The following is a 13,343-nucleotide window of genomic DNA, read 5'->3' as shown; positions in this document are numbered from 1 at the left end:
TTACACTTTAATACTCCATTTATTATTTTCAATAGTTTATTTCAACATTCTATGCTTTTTTATTGAATTTTTCGACCAATTACCGAACGTATACCGAACGTCTACCGAATTCAGTAGATATTCAGTGAAACCCGCCCGCCAGGGTATTCAGATAAAATTAGAATAATTTTATAATTTAGAAAAAAACATTTCACAAAGCTGGACTTGAACCCTGAACCTTGCGCACAGTAATCAAGAGTCTTACCACTGAGCCAAACTTACTTGTAGTGTATTAAGATTTTTGATAAAATATGAAGAACTTTAAAAAACTTACAAAGATTATATACCGTCGAGAATCTTAATACACTACAAGTAAGTTTGGCTCAGTGGTAAGACTCATGATTACTATGCACATGGTTCTGGGTTCGAGTCCAACTTTGTGAAATGTTTTTTTCTAAATTATAAAATTATTCTAATTTTATCTGAATATTACCTTAACATTACGTTAATATTACAGTGTAATATTACCTTAATATTACCAGGTAATATTCTCTTGATGTAACAACGTAATATTACCTCCAGGCGGACATTTTGATATCCCAGTAAGATCACTGTAATATTACAGTGTAATATAACGAATCTCCAATGTAATATTACAGTGATGTCAAGATAAACTTACGTGCTCCTTGGGTATAGGTCAATCTTGAGGGCAGTTTTGACCTAGGCGTCAAAATTTGACAAAGAATTCCCGCTACCCTCAAAATTTAGGTCAAGTTTGAGGGCAGCTTTGACATAGAGACGTCAAAATTTGTCAAACAATTTCCGCGCGCAGACTTAATGATGAGGTGAAGTTTGGCATCTGACCTAACAATGTAAGGTAATTTTAAAATTGTGTTTGCTCTTACACCTATAATTTTGACCTAATTTTGACGTTTTATTTTTACTCCCTCATTTAGTTACGTCATAATCTATGTGTAATTTGACTTTTATTTAACTACAACTTAAAAAGGGACAAGAAAGGACTATAAACGTATCTATGATACGTCAAAATCTATGTAAAATTCGACGCCTTTTTAACCTATAGGTTAAAATGGGTCAAAATATATGTCAAAGTTTAATCTAATTTTTGACATATAGATAAAAAAGGTCCATAACGATTGTTACATTACGTCAAAATCTATGTGTATTTTGTCATGTATTGTATGCAATTTATTAAGATGCATTGATATTAAGAAAAAATTACTTTAAATTTATAGAAATAAATAAATATAAAAATAGAGATAGGGGGTTGACGCGCGAAGCGCGCAGGGGGGCGAAGCCCCCCTAGTATATATATATATATATATATATATATATAGACTTTTATCTATAGTTTTCCTTGCGATGAAGGAAGAAAGAAAATATTATTACCTGGGTCCCTCATTTACAAAGGCTATTGTTCAAGGGTTCGTATTGCTTGTGGTAATCCTTCGTAGGGTCTAATAAAGGTGTAATATATATTGGCCTCAGAATCAAACTACGAGTGCGAAAAGGACATTCATGCTTAGGGCCTAGCACCTAAATATAAGAACGAATATTTTTTTTTAATTTAAAAATCATATCGTAGATTATTTTCCTTGGGACACGTTCTACGTGTCTTCAACAAAAATTAAATTAAAAAATCTTTATTATTCACTGGTAAATTCACTCACTATATGTGAGTGAATAAAGTTAAATAAGTCAATTATTAGTGAATACTTCGTGAATTAGTAAATAGAAAGTATTAGTGAATATAATTAGTAATAATAAGTGAATAGTAAATAATAATAAAATTACATTAAGATACTGTTTTCTAAATTTTTTTGATCATTAAATAATGAATTGAGTTGTGTTTTGTTTTTGATGTTAATTATTAATAAAGTTAAAAAATTTGTTATAATTTTTTTGATGTTTATTAAGGGAGTATTCTGTCTATAGGCTTCAATTTCAGGCGTTTTTCCGAGTAGAATAAAAAAGAAAGTTTAACATTTTTAGTATTTACTTTTCTTGCAAGATGTTTATTAATGTTTAAAGAGTACAGAAAAAAATTAGGAAACAAAATAATTAAAAAATTTAAAAGTTATAAACTGATGAAGTGAGAACTGAAAAAAAGAAAGTGCGTACTGGTTGACAGTGTGGAGACTTTTGTAATATTCTAAAACAAAAAACTCAAATAAATTCTTGATTATTAAAGGCTTCGCTATGGTCGGTACCTTGGAAAAGAAAAAATAAAATTTTTTAGCAAAATGGCGATGATTTAAAAAAATGGTGTTTTTTGATTATGTTTTTTAACTTTTTTGAATTTTTTAAAAATAGTAAAAAAAAATATTTTTCAAAATCAAAGGTTCCGACCATAAAGAGATATACAAAGAACATTTCTGCAAAATTTGAAGTAAATCGGTTGAGTAGATTTTGAGTTATCGTTTCAACAAGAATTTTTTTCAATTCCCACTTCACCAGTTCATAACTTTTAAAATTTTTGATTATTTTTTTTCCTAATTTTTTTCTGTATTCTTTGAACATTAATAAACAACTTGCAAAAAAAGTAAATATTAAAAATGTTAAACTTTCTTTTTTATCCCACTCGGAAAAACGCCTTAAAATTGAGGCCTATAGACCAGGATACCCCCTTAATTAATTCGAAATTTTGTTATAATTTGGAAATCGTCTGTAATTGGATAAAAGGCAAAATTGGAAATTGGTCCTATTGGATAAAAACAAAGCTGGAAATTGTTTAAATTGGATGAAAGGAAAAATTGGAAATTGGTTATATTTTCTCAAGTGGACCTTAAATTTTCAAAAGTTGAAATTTTTCACTGTAAATGTGCAAAAAGATAGTTCTATTAGAGTTACGAATAACCTGTAAATTTTATTAAAAAATATTCAATTGTTTATTTTTTATAAACAATTGAAATTTTATGCATAACATTTTTAAAAAATGCATAACTTTGACAAAAATTGACGAAACTTGATGATTCTTTTTGCAAATTAACTATGAAATTACAAACTTTATAAAAATAATGTTTACTCCATCAAAGCTCTTAATTTGTTATAAAAAATAATTATTTATTATAAACAAATTAAAAATAAAACGTGTTCTGGATAACCATATTCAATTTTATAAATAAGAACTTTAAGAGAATTTATTAAGGATTGCATATCAAAAAGAAAAAATTGTTTCAAGCAAATATTTTATTAATTATGAATTTTTTTGTAAGCGCGCGCAAGCTCCGTGATGTGGGCTCCCGCGTCTGACGAATGTCGTGTGCCCCGCTTTGCACGCTTTAACTTGTTTATTTTGGAAGGTTTTCTTTCATAATTTTTTTCAAATTTGGTTTGTATGTTTTGAACTAAAATTCGATTGGAATACTTGTTTATAATAAAATTAGTAATATATTATTTTATTTATATTTATTTATGTAATCAATTTTAAGTTTATTTTGTTTAATTGTTTTCAGTTGAATATTTCTTGCTTCCAGAAAAACAAGTTTTAACTAATTTTTTTGTATTATATAATTTAAAAATATTTTGCTTCCTCATAATGGAAGCCTTATAGTGATGTCGATTTCCGAATTTTTTAGAACCAATTATTTTTACAAATTTTCAAGTGTAGTATATATAATTCGTCGAGAGGAACAAATGTCCGGATGTATGTGTGTATGTATGTGTGTGTGTGTGTATGTCACCGATTTCAAAAATATCTAAAAAAAAAATTTTTTTCAACAATTTTTTAATTTTTGAAAAAATAATTTTTGGATTTTTTGAAGTAACTTTTTTCTATATTAAAATTTTTATTAATTCTTGTCAAAATTGCATTCCTGACATAAAAACGAATCGATTCATGTATATAAAGTATATATTTTATCAAAATTTATAGAATTAATAAATATTTTAAATTTTCACAAAAAATTGAAATTTTGTATTTTTTGACATTTTATCTTAACACTTTAAAATAATTATTCTAAAATAAAAAATTAAACAATTGGTATACAGTGAGTTCTCGCGAGTCGTTCAATTCTCGAAAATTTTCAAGATCATAAAACTCACGAGTCGTTCAACGCATAAGCCACGCCTCCAAGGCGATTTCAGGGATGTGTGAAACATATTTATCACCCCGAAAGACACAATATTCAATGGCTTTGGTCCGTTTAAATTACACAGCACTGAGCACCAGCGCGCGCATACCAGAAATTGAACGACTCGTGAATCGGACACTGATCAGCTGTTGAACGACTGACGAGTTTGAACGACTCGTGAGTTGAACGACTCGCGAGAACTCACTGTATATTATATTGAGGAAGCTTAATGATCATGAAATGAACAACTTGTTTAATTTACTTGTAAACTTCCGTACCTATTAAAATTAAAAAGTAGTAATACAATATATTTTACTACTAAACAGATTAAAATTTTTATGAGTGTTTTAATGCAATCTGCTCGGTAAGCTAATGTGGTAAAATTTTGTTCAAAATTACGTGAAGGTAAAAAAAATTTTACTCAAACTGAAAGGATTTTTATAAAATTTATTTCATAAAAAAATTATATTGTAATTTATATAGTATAAAATAAGTTTTTTAAAAATCCTTTCAGTTGGAGGATTTTGTAAAATTTTATTTGTAAAAAGATAATATTGTAATATAAATTTTTTAAAAGTTCGTTCAGTTTGAGTAAAATTTTTTTTTACTTTCACGTAATTTTGAACAAAATTTTACCACATTATGCTTACCGAGGAAACTGCCTTAAAACCCTCATAAAAATTGTAGTCTGTTTAGTAGTAAAATATATTGTATTACTACTTTTTATTTTTAATAGGTACGAAAGTTTACAAGTAAATATATAAAATTATAGAATTAAGAAAAATCAGTTAAAACATGTTTTTTTCGAAGCGAGAAATATTCAACTGAAAACAATTAAAAAACAAAAAAATAGTTTTGTTTTAAGCGGATTCCTTTTTTTTAATGCATATTTTCATCTTGAATATGGCTCAAAAATAATCCTCTTATCTTAAGAGCAAAATACTCTTCCATTAAGTGTAATATTCTTGATTCAAGAGGAATTTTCCTCTCAAAAAAAGAATATTTTTTTTCAGTGAATAAACTTAAAATAGAAATTATAAATAAATAATATAAATAAAATAATGTATTACTATTTTTATTATAAACAAGTATTCCAATTGAATTTTAGATCAAAACATACAAACCAAATTTGAAAAAAATTATGAAAGAAAACCTTCCAAAATAAACAAGTTAAAGCGTGCAAAGCGGGGCACACGACATTCGTCAGACGCGGGAGCCCACATCACGGAGCTTGCGCGCATTTACAAAAAAATTCATAATTAATAAAATATTTGCTTGAAACAATTTTTTCCTTTTGATATGCAATCCTTAATAAATTCTCTTAAAGTTCTTATTTATAAAATTGAATATGGTTATCCAGAACACGTTTTATTTTTAATTGGTTTATAATAAATAATTATTTTTTATAACAAATTAAGGGGCCGTACACATAATACGTCACGCGGCTAGGGGGAGGGAGGGGGTCTGAGAATTGTGACTAAGTGTGACATGGGGGAGGGGGGGGTGAACTCATGTGTTACGTCACGATCTTTTAAATTCAAAGATAATAAGAAATTATATGTGACAATGTCACTTTTTCTAAATAAAACAAGTTAAAAATGGTTTGAACTATTTAATATCTATTATGTATCTGTTTAAGGGGTAACATCACCCAGAGCCTATATACAAAATATGGTCTATTTCAATTAATTATTTTAAGAAAACGGTCAAGTACAATGTTGCTGGGTTTTCTCCAACGTTAAACACATGGGTTAAACTTAATTTAAAAATAAAACAAAAAAAAATTTTTTCAAAATGGCGCCTTTACACATCCAACAGTGAAAAAATTGTAAAAAAAACTGGCCGGAAGGATTTCTCCAACATTTTTTGACGGATTCAATTAAAATTTAGACTGTAGCTTTAAAACAACATTCTTTATCGAAGTACATAGGATTTTTTAGATCGGTTAATGCGTTTCCGTTTTATAACCATTTTTACCTTGATTTTTTAACAAAAAATAACATTTTTGTCATCGAAGTCATACCATTTTGCGAAAAATTGATATTTTTAAAATATCCTATGTACTTTTCTAGTAAATGTCATCCTCTTTCATAATTCGTTTGAATTTTTTGCCTAGGTGCTTATGGAACGTAGAAAAGCTTCCGGCTGCAGAGGTTGTTTTAAAAAACGTGATCTACGTTGAACTGTTGTGAAGGCGCCATTTTGAAAACAAAAAATTTTTTTTTATTTTTAAATTAAGTTTAATTCATGTGTTTAACGTTGCAGAAAACCTAGCAACATTGTACTGAACCGTTTTCTTAAAATAATTAATTGAAATAGACCGTATTTTGTATAGGCTCTGGGTGATGTTACCCCTTAACATCTATTGGCATATTATTTATAATATGATAAATAATATCCCGTGTAGAAATATCCCTATTATGGCCATATTAGGGAATGAAACACACGGCCCGACCTGGGCCAGATCGGGGCGACGATCAAATGTGGATTTCCTGATCAGGGCCATATCAGGCCGTGTGTTTCATTCCCTAATATGGAAGGCCCGATGAGTCCCTGATCCGGACCATAGCGAAATTTCTACATGGGATATTCTCTTAATTTGAATCAGTTAAAAATCATGGTTTTAACTGTCAATCAGCAGTGACTGACTTTTTGCTTCTGAATCAGTTAAAAATAACTGAAAAATTATCCACAAAACACCGAAATTTTTCTAAATATTGTATATTAAAGATTTGCTTGCATAAGTTAAAAAATTTACTTGCAAAGTTTATTTTAAAATTGTGTAAAGATTTAAATTTCTCACTCCAATAAATGTCTATCGTCAAATTTTCTTAAAAATATAGCTTGAAACTTTCCTGAACATTTGAATTGCATTTTCGACTATACTTTCGTGAAAATCTTCCTGAAAATATAACTTAAATTTTCGGAAAAGTTTCCCGCTAAACATTTATTGAAGTGGGATATTTAAAACTTTACACAATTTTAACTAAACTTTGCATTTAAATATTTCGAAGCTTGCGAGTAAATCTTTAGTAAATTTTTAGGAAAGTTTCGGTGCTATGTAGGTAGTTAAACGTGACTAATTGAATCAATCAAAAACAATTGTATTGAAACATCAGTTATTTTCAACTAATTGTCAGAAAAAAATATTACTAATTGAATTAGTGACTGATTTTTTGCTTCTAAATCCGATATTCTTAACTGATTCAATAATTTAGAGTGTAAGATATAATATACATATATATTGTCCAATGTATAAAATTTACAGTGAAATTTACGTGTGTGACGTGACGTAGGGGGGAGGGGGGGTTCAAGATTTGTGACGAAGTGTGACATAGGGGGAGGGAGGGGTTAAAAGTGGTCAAAAATCGCGTGACGTATTATGTGTACGGCCCCTAAGAGCTTCGATGGAGTAAACATTATTTTTATAAAGTTTGTAATTTCATAGTTAATTTGCAAAAAGAATCATCAAGTTTCGTCAATTTTCGTCAAAGTTATGCATTTTTTAAAAATGTTATGCATAAAATTTCAATTGTTTATTAAAAAAAAACAATTGAATATTTTTTAATAAAATTTACAGGTTATTCGTAACTCTAATAGAACTATCTTTTTGCACATTTACACTGATAAATTTCAACTTTTGAAAATTTAAAGTCCACTTGAGAAAATCTAACCCATTTGTAAAAAAATTATTAAAAAAAAATAATTAAAAAAAATTTTTATTTTATTACTCAAAAGTATATTTACTTACTGCAAACCATAAATTTTTGTTCAATTTATGACGGTGGTCTTCAAGCAGTTTTAGGTGTACCAAAAATGAGTCAAAATTGTGCTAACTCAGTTTTATCTATGGAATCGTCCCAATATTCCAAATTTTCATTTCCAAAAATCGTAGCTGATTATATATATATGTTTTTTTCGAAAAAACAATCAGCTACGATTTTCGGAAATGAAAATTTGGAATCTTGGGACGATTCCAGATAAAACTGCGTTAGCACAATTTTGACTCACCCAGTAAAAAAATTCGATACACGGCCCGCGGAGTTCGTATACGAGCTCGGTAGCTCGTATGAGAAATCTCTCATACGAGCCTTTTCCGTAATGAGAAGTGTATAGATGCTTGTATACGAGGTGACTTTTAAAGCATTTTTATTAATGTAACACTGTTTTAAAGTAAATGTAGATAATAGAAATGAATTTTCTCATCTAAAACAAAGCTAAATTCATAAGGGAAATGAAGTTTTAAGAAAAAAAGAATAATTTTGTTAAAAGAATGTATTCACACTGAAAAAAGGTTAGAATTTGATAATTCCTTGTTACTCTTACTTACCGACATTAGATATTTCTCGGATGCGGTAAGCACGATTTTGTATTAAATTTAATTATTTTATATAAAAACATTTATATAATAAATAAATAATAATATATTATTAATTAGTAATGAAGAATAACTTATTTATTCTACCGCTAATACAAAATCGTGCTTACTGCATCCGAGAAATATCTAATGTCGGTAAGTAAGAGTAACAAGGAATTATCAAATTCTAACCTTTTTTCATGTGAATAAATTTTTTGAACAAAATTATTCTTTTTTTCTTAAAACTTCATTTCCCTTATGAATTTAGTTTTGTTTTAGATGAGATAATTCATTTCTATTATCTAAATTTACTTTAAAATAGTGTTACATTAATAAAAATGCTTTAAAAGTCACCTCGTATACAAGCATCTATACACTTCTCATTACGGAAAAGGCTCGTATGAGAGATTTCTCATATTTCTCATACGAGCTACCGAGCTCGTATACGAACTCCGCGGTCCGTGTATCGAATTTTTTTTACTGGGCATTTTAGGTAAACCTAAAAGTGCTTGAAGACCACCGTGTTATGCAAAAACTCAATTGAGGCCTTGGATCCAATAACTCGCCCGACGCTCGGAGGAACGCGCAACTGCCAGTCAGTGAGCAGTGAGCGCCTCTGGGCAACTCACTGCTACCCGACTGGTATTAGCGCGTGTCTTCGAGCGTCGGGCGAGTTATTGGATCCAAGGCCTCAATTAGTTAAAATTATTTCATTAAAAGGGTTCAAAAATCTTTAAGTATAACAATAAAAAATATAAATAAAATTTAAATATTTTTAAAATTTTCCGTGAAAATATTACCCGATTACTTTCAAATACAAATACTTATTTCAAAATTTTACAACTTTGAGAAAATAGGATGAGGGGGGCACTTCACGAATTTTTACTTAGCATAATGTATCAAAGACTATTTTTAATGTCGTTACGCACGGACAAAAATGTCAGCTTTTTCGAGGAAATGCCCAATTCAGTCAATTTTTGACTAATTATATAGGACTTGCTCATGAGATGCAAATGTAATAATTTAAGTAATAAAAATAATTATTTAATTACAGGAGTAGCTGTTTTATATCTACAATTTAATGCAGCAAATGATGTTAAACTTAATAAAACTGTTATTATAATTGGATGTGATTCTGGCTTAGGATATAGTTTGGCAGTATATTGTCGTTCTCTTGGATTTACTGTTATTGCTAGTGTTCTTAATATTAATGGATCAAATGCAAAGGAGTTACTCGAACTTGGTGTCCATGTTTATAATTTAGATATTACTGTTAAAGAGAGTATTCACATTTTTGGAGTTTCTATACAAGAATGTTTAAGGAATAACAAATTAAGTAAGTCAATTTAAATTTCTTGTAATTCGTAGGAGAGAACGGGGCAAGGATAGTTGCTGTAGTGCTTAAACGACTTGTTCGAAAAGTGCGTCATTGCCTGTGACGACAGCGGTCAGGTGCGTCAGGCTCCTCTCCTACTCCTTTCCTTTTTCCTCTCTGTACCCAGTAAGAATTAAGGAATTGAGAAGAATTGGACATTTTTAACTTTCTACAGAAAATGTTAAATTATCCATTTTTTTGAATTCCGTTTCTGTCCAATTCCTATGTATTTCTTTTTTAGGCAAAGATTTCTTGAAAGTGAATTCCAATCAATTCCGTTTTAATATTTCTTTAATTTTTTAATTTTTGTGAATTCCGAAATACTGTGTGATACTCGGTAAGTTCAATTCCTGTCTATTCCGTTTTAATATTTTGTAATTTTTTAATTCCTTTGAAGTTTGCAACACTTTGAGATAAGTGCTTCTAAAATTCGGTAGTCATAGTACAGTTTAAATAGCTGAGCGGACAAGCGGTTTGTCTCCGACAATGAAGCTTGAGGGTTTAATTCTTCGAACCGTCAAATTTTTTTTCCGCTTAAAATATTAAAACGGTATTTAAAAGAATAAACTTAGCTTCTTTTCGGCTTCTCCAAATAAAAATGAAAAGAATTGGTCACAATCGGAATTCAAAAGAATTAAAAATTTCGAATTCTTATTAATTCCTTACTTCTTACTGGGTATAGTTTGTCGTTATGTGGAAGGGGAAGGGTAAAACAGGTATGAATTTTTGGGTGACTAAATAGAGTCTATTTATGACTCAGAATTTTATTGATGCCCAACTAATAGTATATTAAGCAACAAGGGTATAAAGGCAGCCATTTATTTACGGTGATTTTTGTGACACGAGTGGAGGTCGAGGGCGCCCCGAAACCTCTACTCGTGTCACAAAAATCATCGTAAATAAATTAGGACTGCCTTTATTCCCGTGTTACTTGCGATATTTTTTATTCCTAATGCACAAAAGTGGCGATTTCAGATAGCAGACGACAGGGAGTAAAAGTCATTCACTTGTTCGACTTGTATGAAAATGGCGGGCCGTTTTCATACGGTCGAACAAATGAATGACTATTTACACCCTACCAAAAAAATAATGACAAAACATCAGAAAAATAATCAGAATTTCTGGTGTTTTAGGCAGTATTTCTTACAATTGCAGCTCAAAAACATGAAAAAGAAATAGAATCCTTCAAAATACTGCCAAGAATCATGAAAACTTTTATGACTGCCACCGAATTTTTTTATAGCATAACAAAAAATCTTTTTTGGGGCTGTATTCTTGTTCCTTTATGTAAAAAGGTCGTTATGCCTTTTATAACTTAGGTGTACCATCGAAAAACCATTATACCTTTTTTAAGGTTTAAAATAATTTTTGTTTATTTCAACATTATATTTATAATGTTTATAAACTCAGATTATTTTGAAGACTGTTTTACGTATACATTATATTCTTTTGGCTTAAAATTCAAAAATGATATCAGTATTTATATATCAGTTATAGTTCACGAGATAGCTTATATAATTTCTTCAAAATGAAGGTTTTGGGAATAAATTTTAGATATATTTGGAATCATGAAATATCACAGATTCTAAATTTTTAAATTATAAACTTCAATTAGTTAAATTGATCAAGTTTCAAGTAATAAAATTTTTGTTTAAACAATCATAAACCTTCAAAACAATGCCTTCTTTTGGTCGCTCGACTCAACTCAGTCACAATGACCAATTCACTACGCACCTTTCTTTAACAATAGATTTCCGAGTACATTGCACAGTGGGGCCAAATAAATAAAAAACCCGGCCATTAGACAAAAAGTAAAGTAATCGTCTTAAAAGTTGGTACTCGGGGGTTTTCAGGGTTGCTGATTACGAATATGACATTGGTTTTTCAAAATTCATAATGGCGGATCCAATATGGCGGATAACAATATTAAAAATTCGTCAGATTCATTTAAAAATTGTTACTCGGAGGTTTTCGGGGTCGCTGATTACGACATTTATTTTTCAAAATTCAAAATGGCGGATCCAATATGGCGGATGATAATATTAAACAAGTTGTAAATTCAGATGATCATTACATGAACATTTTTCTTCCTCTTTACGATCAGCAAAAAAAATTTGCTTCCTCGTGGAGGAAGCATTAACGATAAATATATTTCATTTTTAAATCATTTTTAATACAATTTAACATTTATAAAATAAAGTTCATTCGTCCTTATAGAAAGAATAAAATTTTCTTATACAGTAATATAAATCTAAAAAACAAAAAAAAATTTAGTAAAAAAGTGAATTTTTCAACTTCAATTGTAATTAATTTTATAATTTTCAATAGAATATATACTTTATATACATCAATCGATTCGTCTTGATGCAAAGAGTAAGATTTTTAATTTATTTTTCAATAAATAATAACATTTTATTGTACAGCAACATGATTTTTAAGAAAAAATGAATTTTTATTAAAAGTGCAAATTTTTTTTCTATAATTGGTTTTAATTCTATAAATTTAAATACAATATATACTTTTTATATACCAATCGGTTTGTCTTGATGCAGAGAATAAGATTTTATTATATATTAACTTCAATAACCAACTTAAACAAATTTAAAAAAGAAAAAATTTTTAGAAAAAAGTCAAAAAAAAATTTTTTTTGAAAATTTTTTAAAGTCTATTAATCTATTTCGAGATATTTTTATGATAAATATACCTAGTAAATTTTAGCCAAATTCGTTAAAACCTCTTCGAGTTATTGTGTTCACAAAAATCGGGATCCACACACACACACATCCATACATACATCCGGACAATTGTTCAGGGTCTTATATAACATAGTCTAGTCCTATATAGAAGAAAATTTGTTAAAAGGATTTTTAAAAATTTTGTAAATTAAATGACTACAAAGCTTCCTCACGAGGAAGCAGAATTCATCGGATTTATTTGAAAACTGTTACTCGGGGGTTTTCGGGGTCGCTGATTACGAATCTGGCATTGGTTAGAGAGAGATAGCAATCTTTGGAGATAGAGAAATGAGGAACTAGTCAAAGAGGGGGACAGATGTTTGTACTCAGGTCTCTTAGTGCACACTATTATAAATACGTGTACATTTGCAAGGGAAACCAAGAATTTCTGTGTATATGTGCCCAGTAAGAAGCGTAGAATAGAAAAGAATTCAATTTCTAGAAAATATGCTTGAAAACGAGAATTTTGAATTATTCTGAATACGCGAATTTACCTCGGAGTTCTATTCCACGGGAACCATCAAAATTTCAGAAAAATCAAGTCTTCTCTATTGCTCTCGTCGATCGGGAGATAGAAAAGAATTCAAATTTTCTATTTTTCCTAATGCGCAAAGTTTTATGGCATTGCAAGTTTTTGAAAAAAATATGAAGTTCTATTCTTTTGAATTGACTGCTAACGTCGACCTCCACTCGTGTCACAAAAATCACCGTAAAGAAATGGCTGCCTTTCTCCTCTTGTTGCTTAATATACTATTCTTCTGAATCAATTGACTTTTTTCCACTCGACATGCCCAAAAATACTA

The 13,343-nt window shown here is 29.2% G+C and overlaps 1 protein-coding gene across 1 annotated transcript in view; it reads left to right on the top strand.

The window, feature by feature from the left end:
* LOC122501129 (estradiol 17-beta-dehydrogenase 2) overlaps positions 1-13,343 on the top strand; it is a 174,960-nt gene that overhangs the window by 29,396 nt on the left and 132,221 nt on the right. Inside the window, exon 2 of the mRNA XM_043610403.1 lies at positions 9,485-9,766. Within this exon, the coding sequence (XP_043466338.1) occupies positions 9,485-9,766 (282 nt within the window). The remainder of the gene's footprint in view (positions 1-9,484; positions 9,767-13,343) is intronic.

Source organism: Leptopilina heterotoma, unplaced genomic scaffold (assembly GCF_015476425.1).
Source record: "Leptopilina heterotoma isolate Lh14 unplaced genomic scaffold, ASM1547642v1 Lhet_201, whole genome shotgun sequence".
Classification (NCBI taxonomy): domain Eukaryota; kingdom Metazoa; phylum Arthropoda; class Insecta; order Hymenoptera; family Figitidae; genus Leptopilina; species Leptopilina heterotoma.
This window is presented reverse-complemented; position numbering and strand designations above follow the sequence as displayed.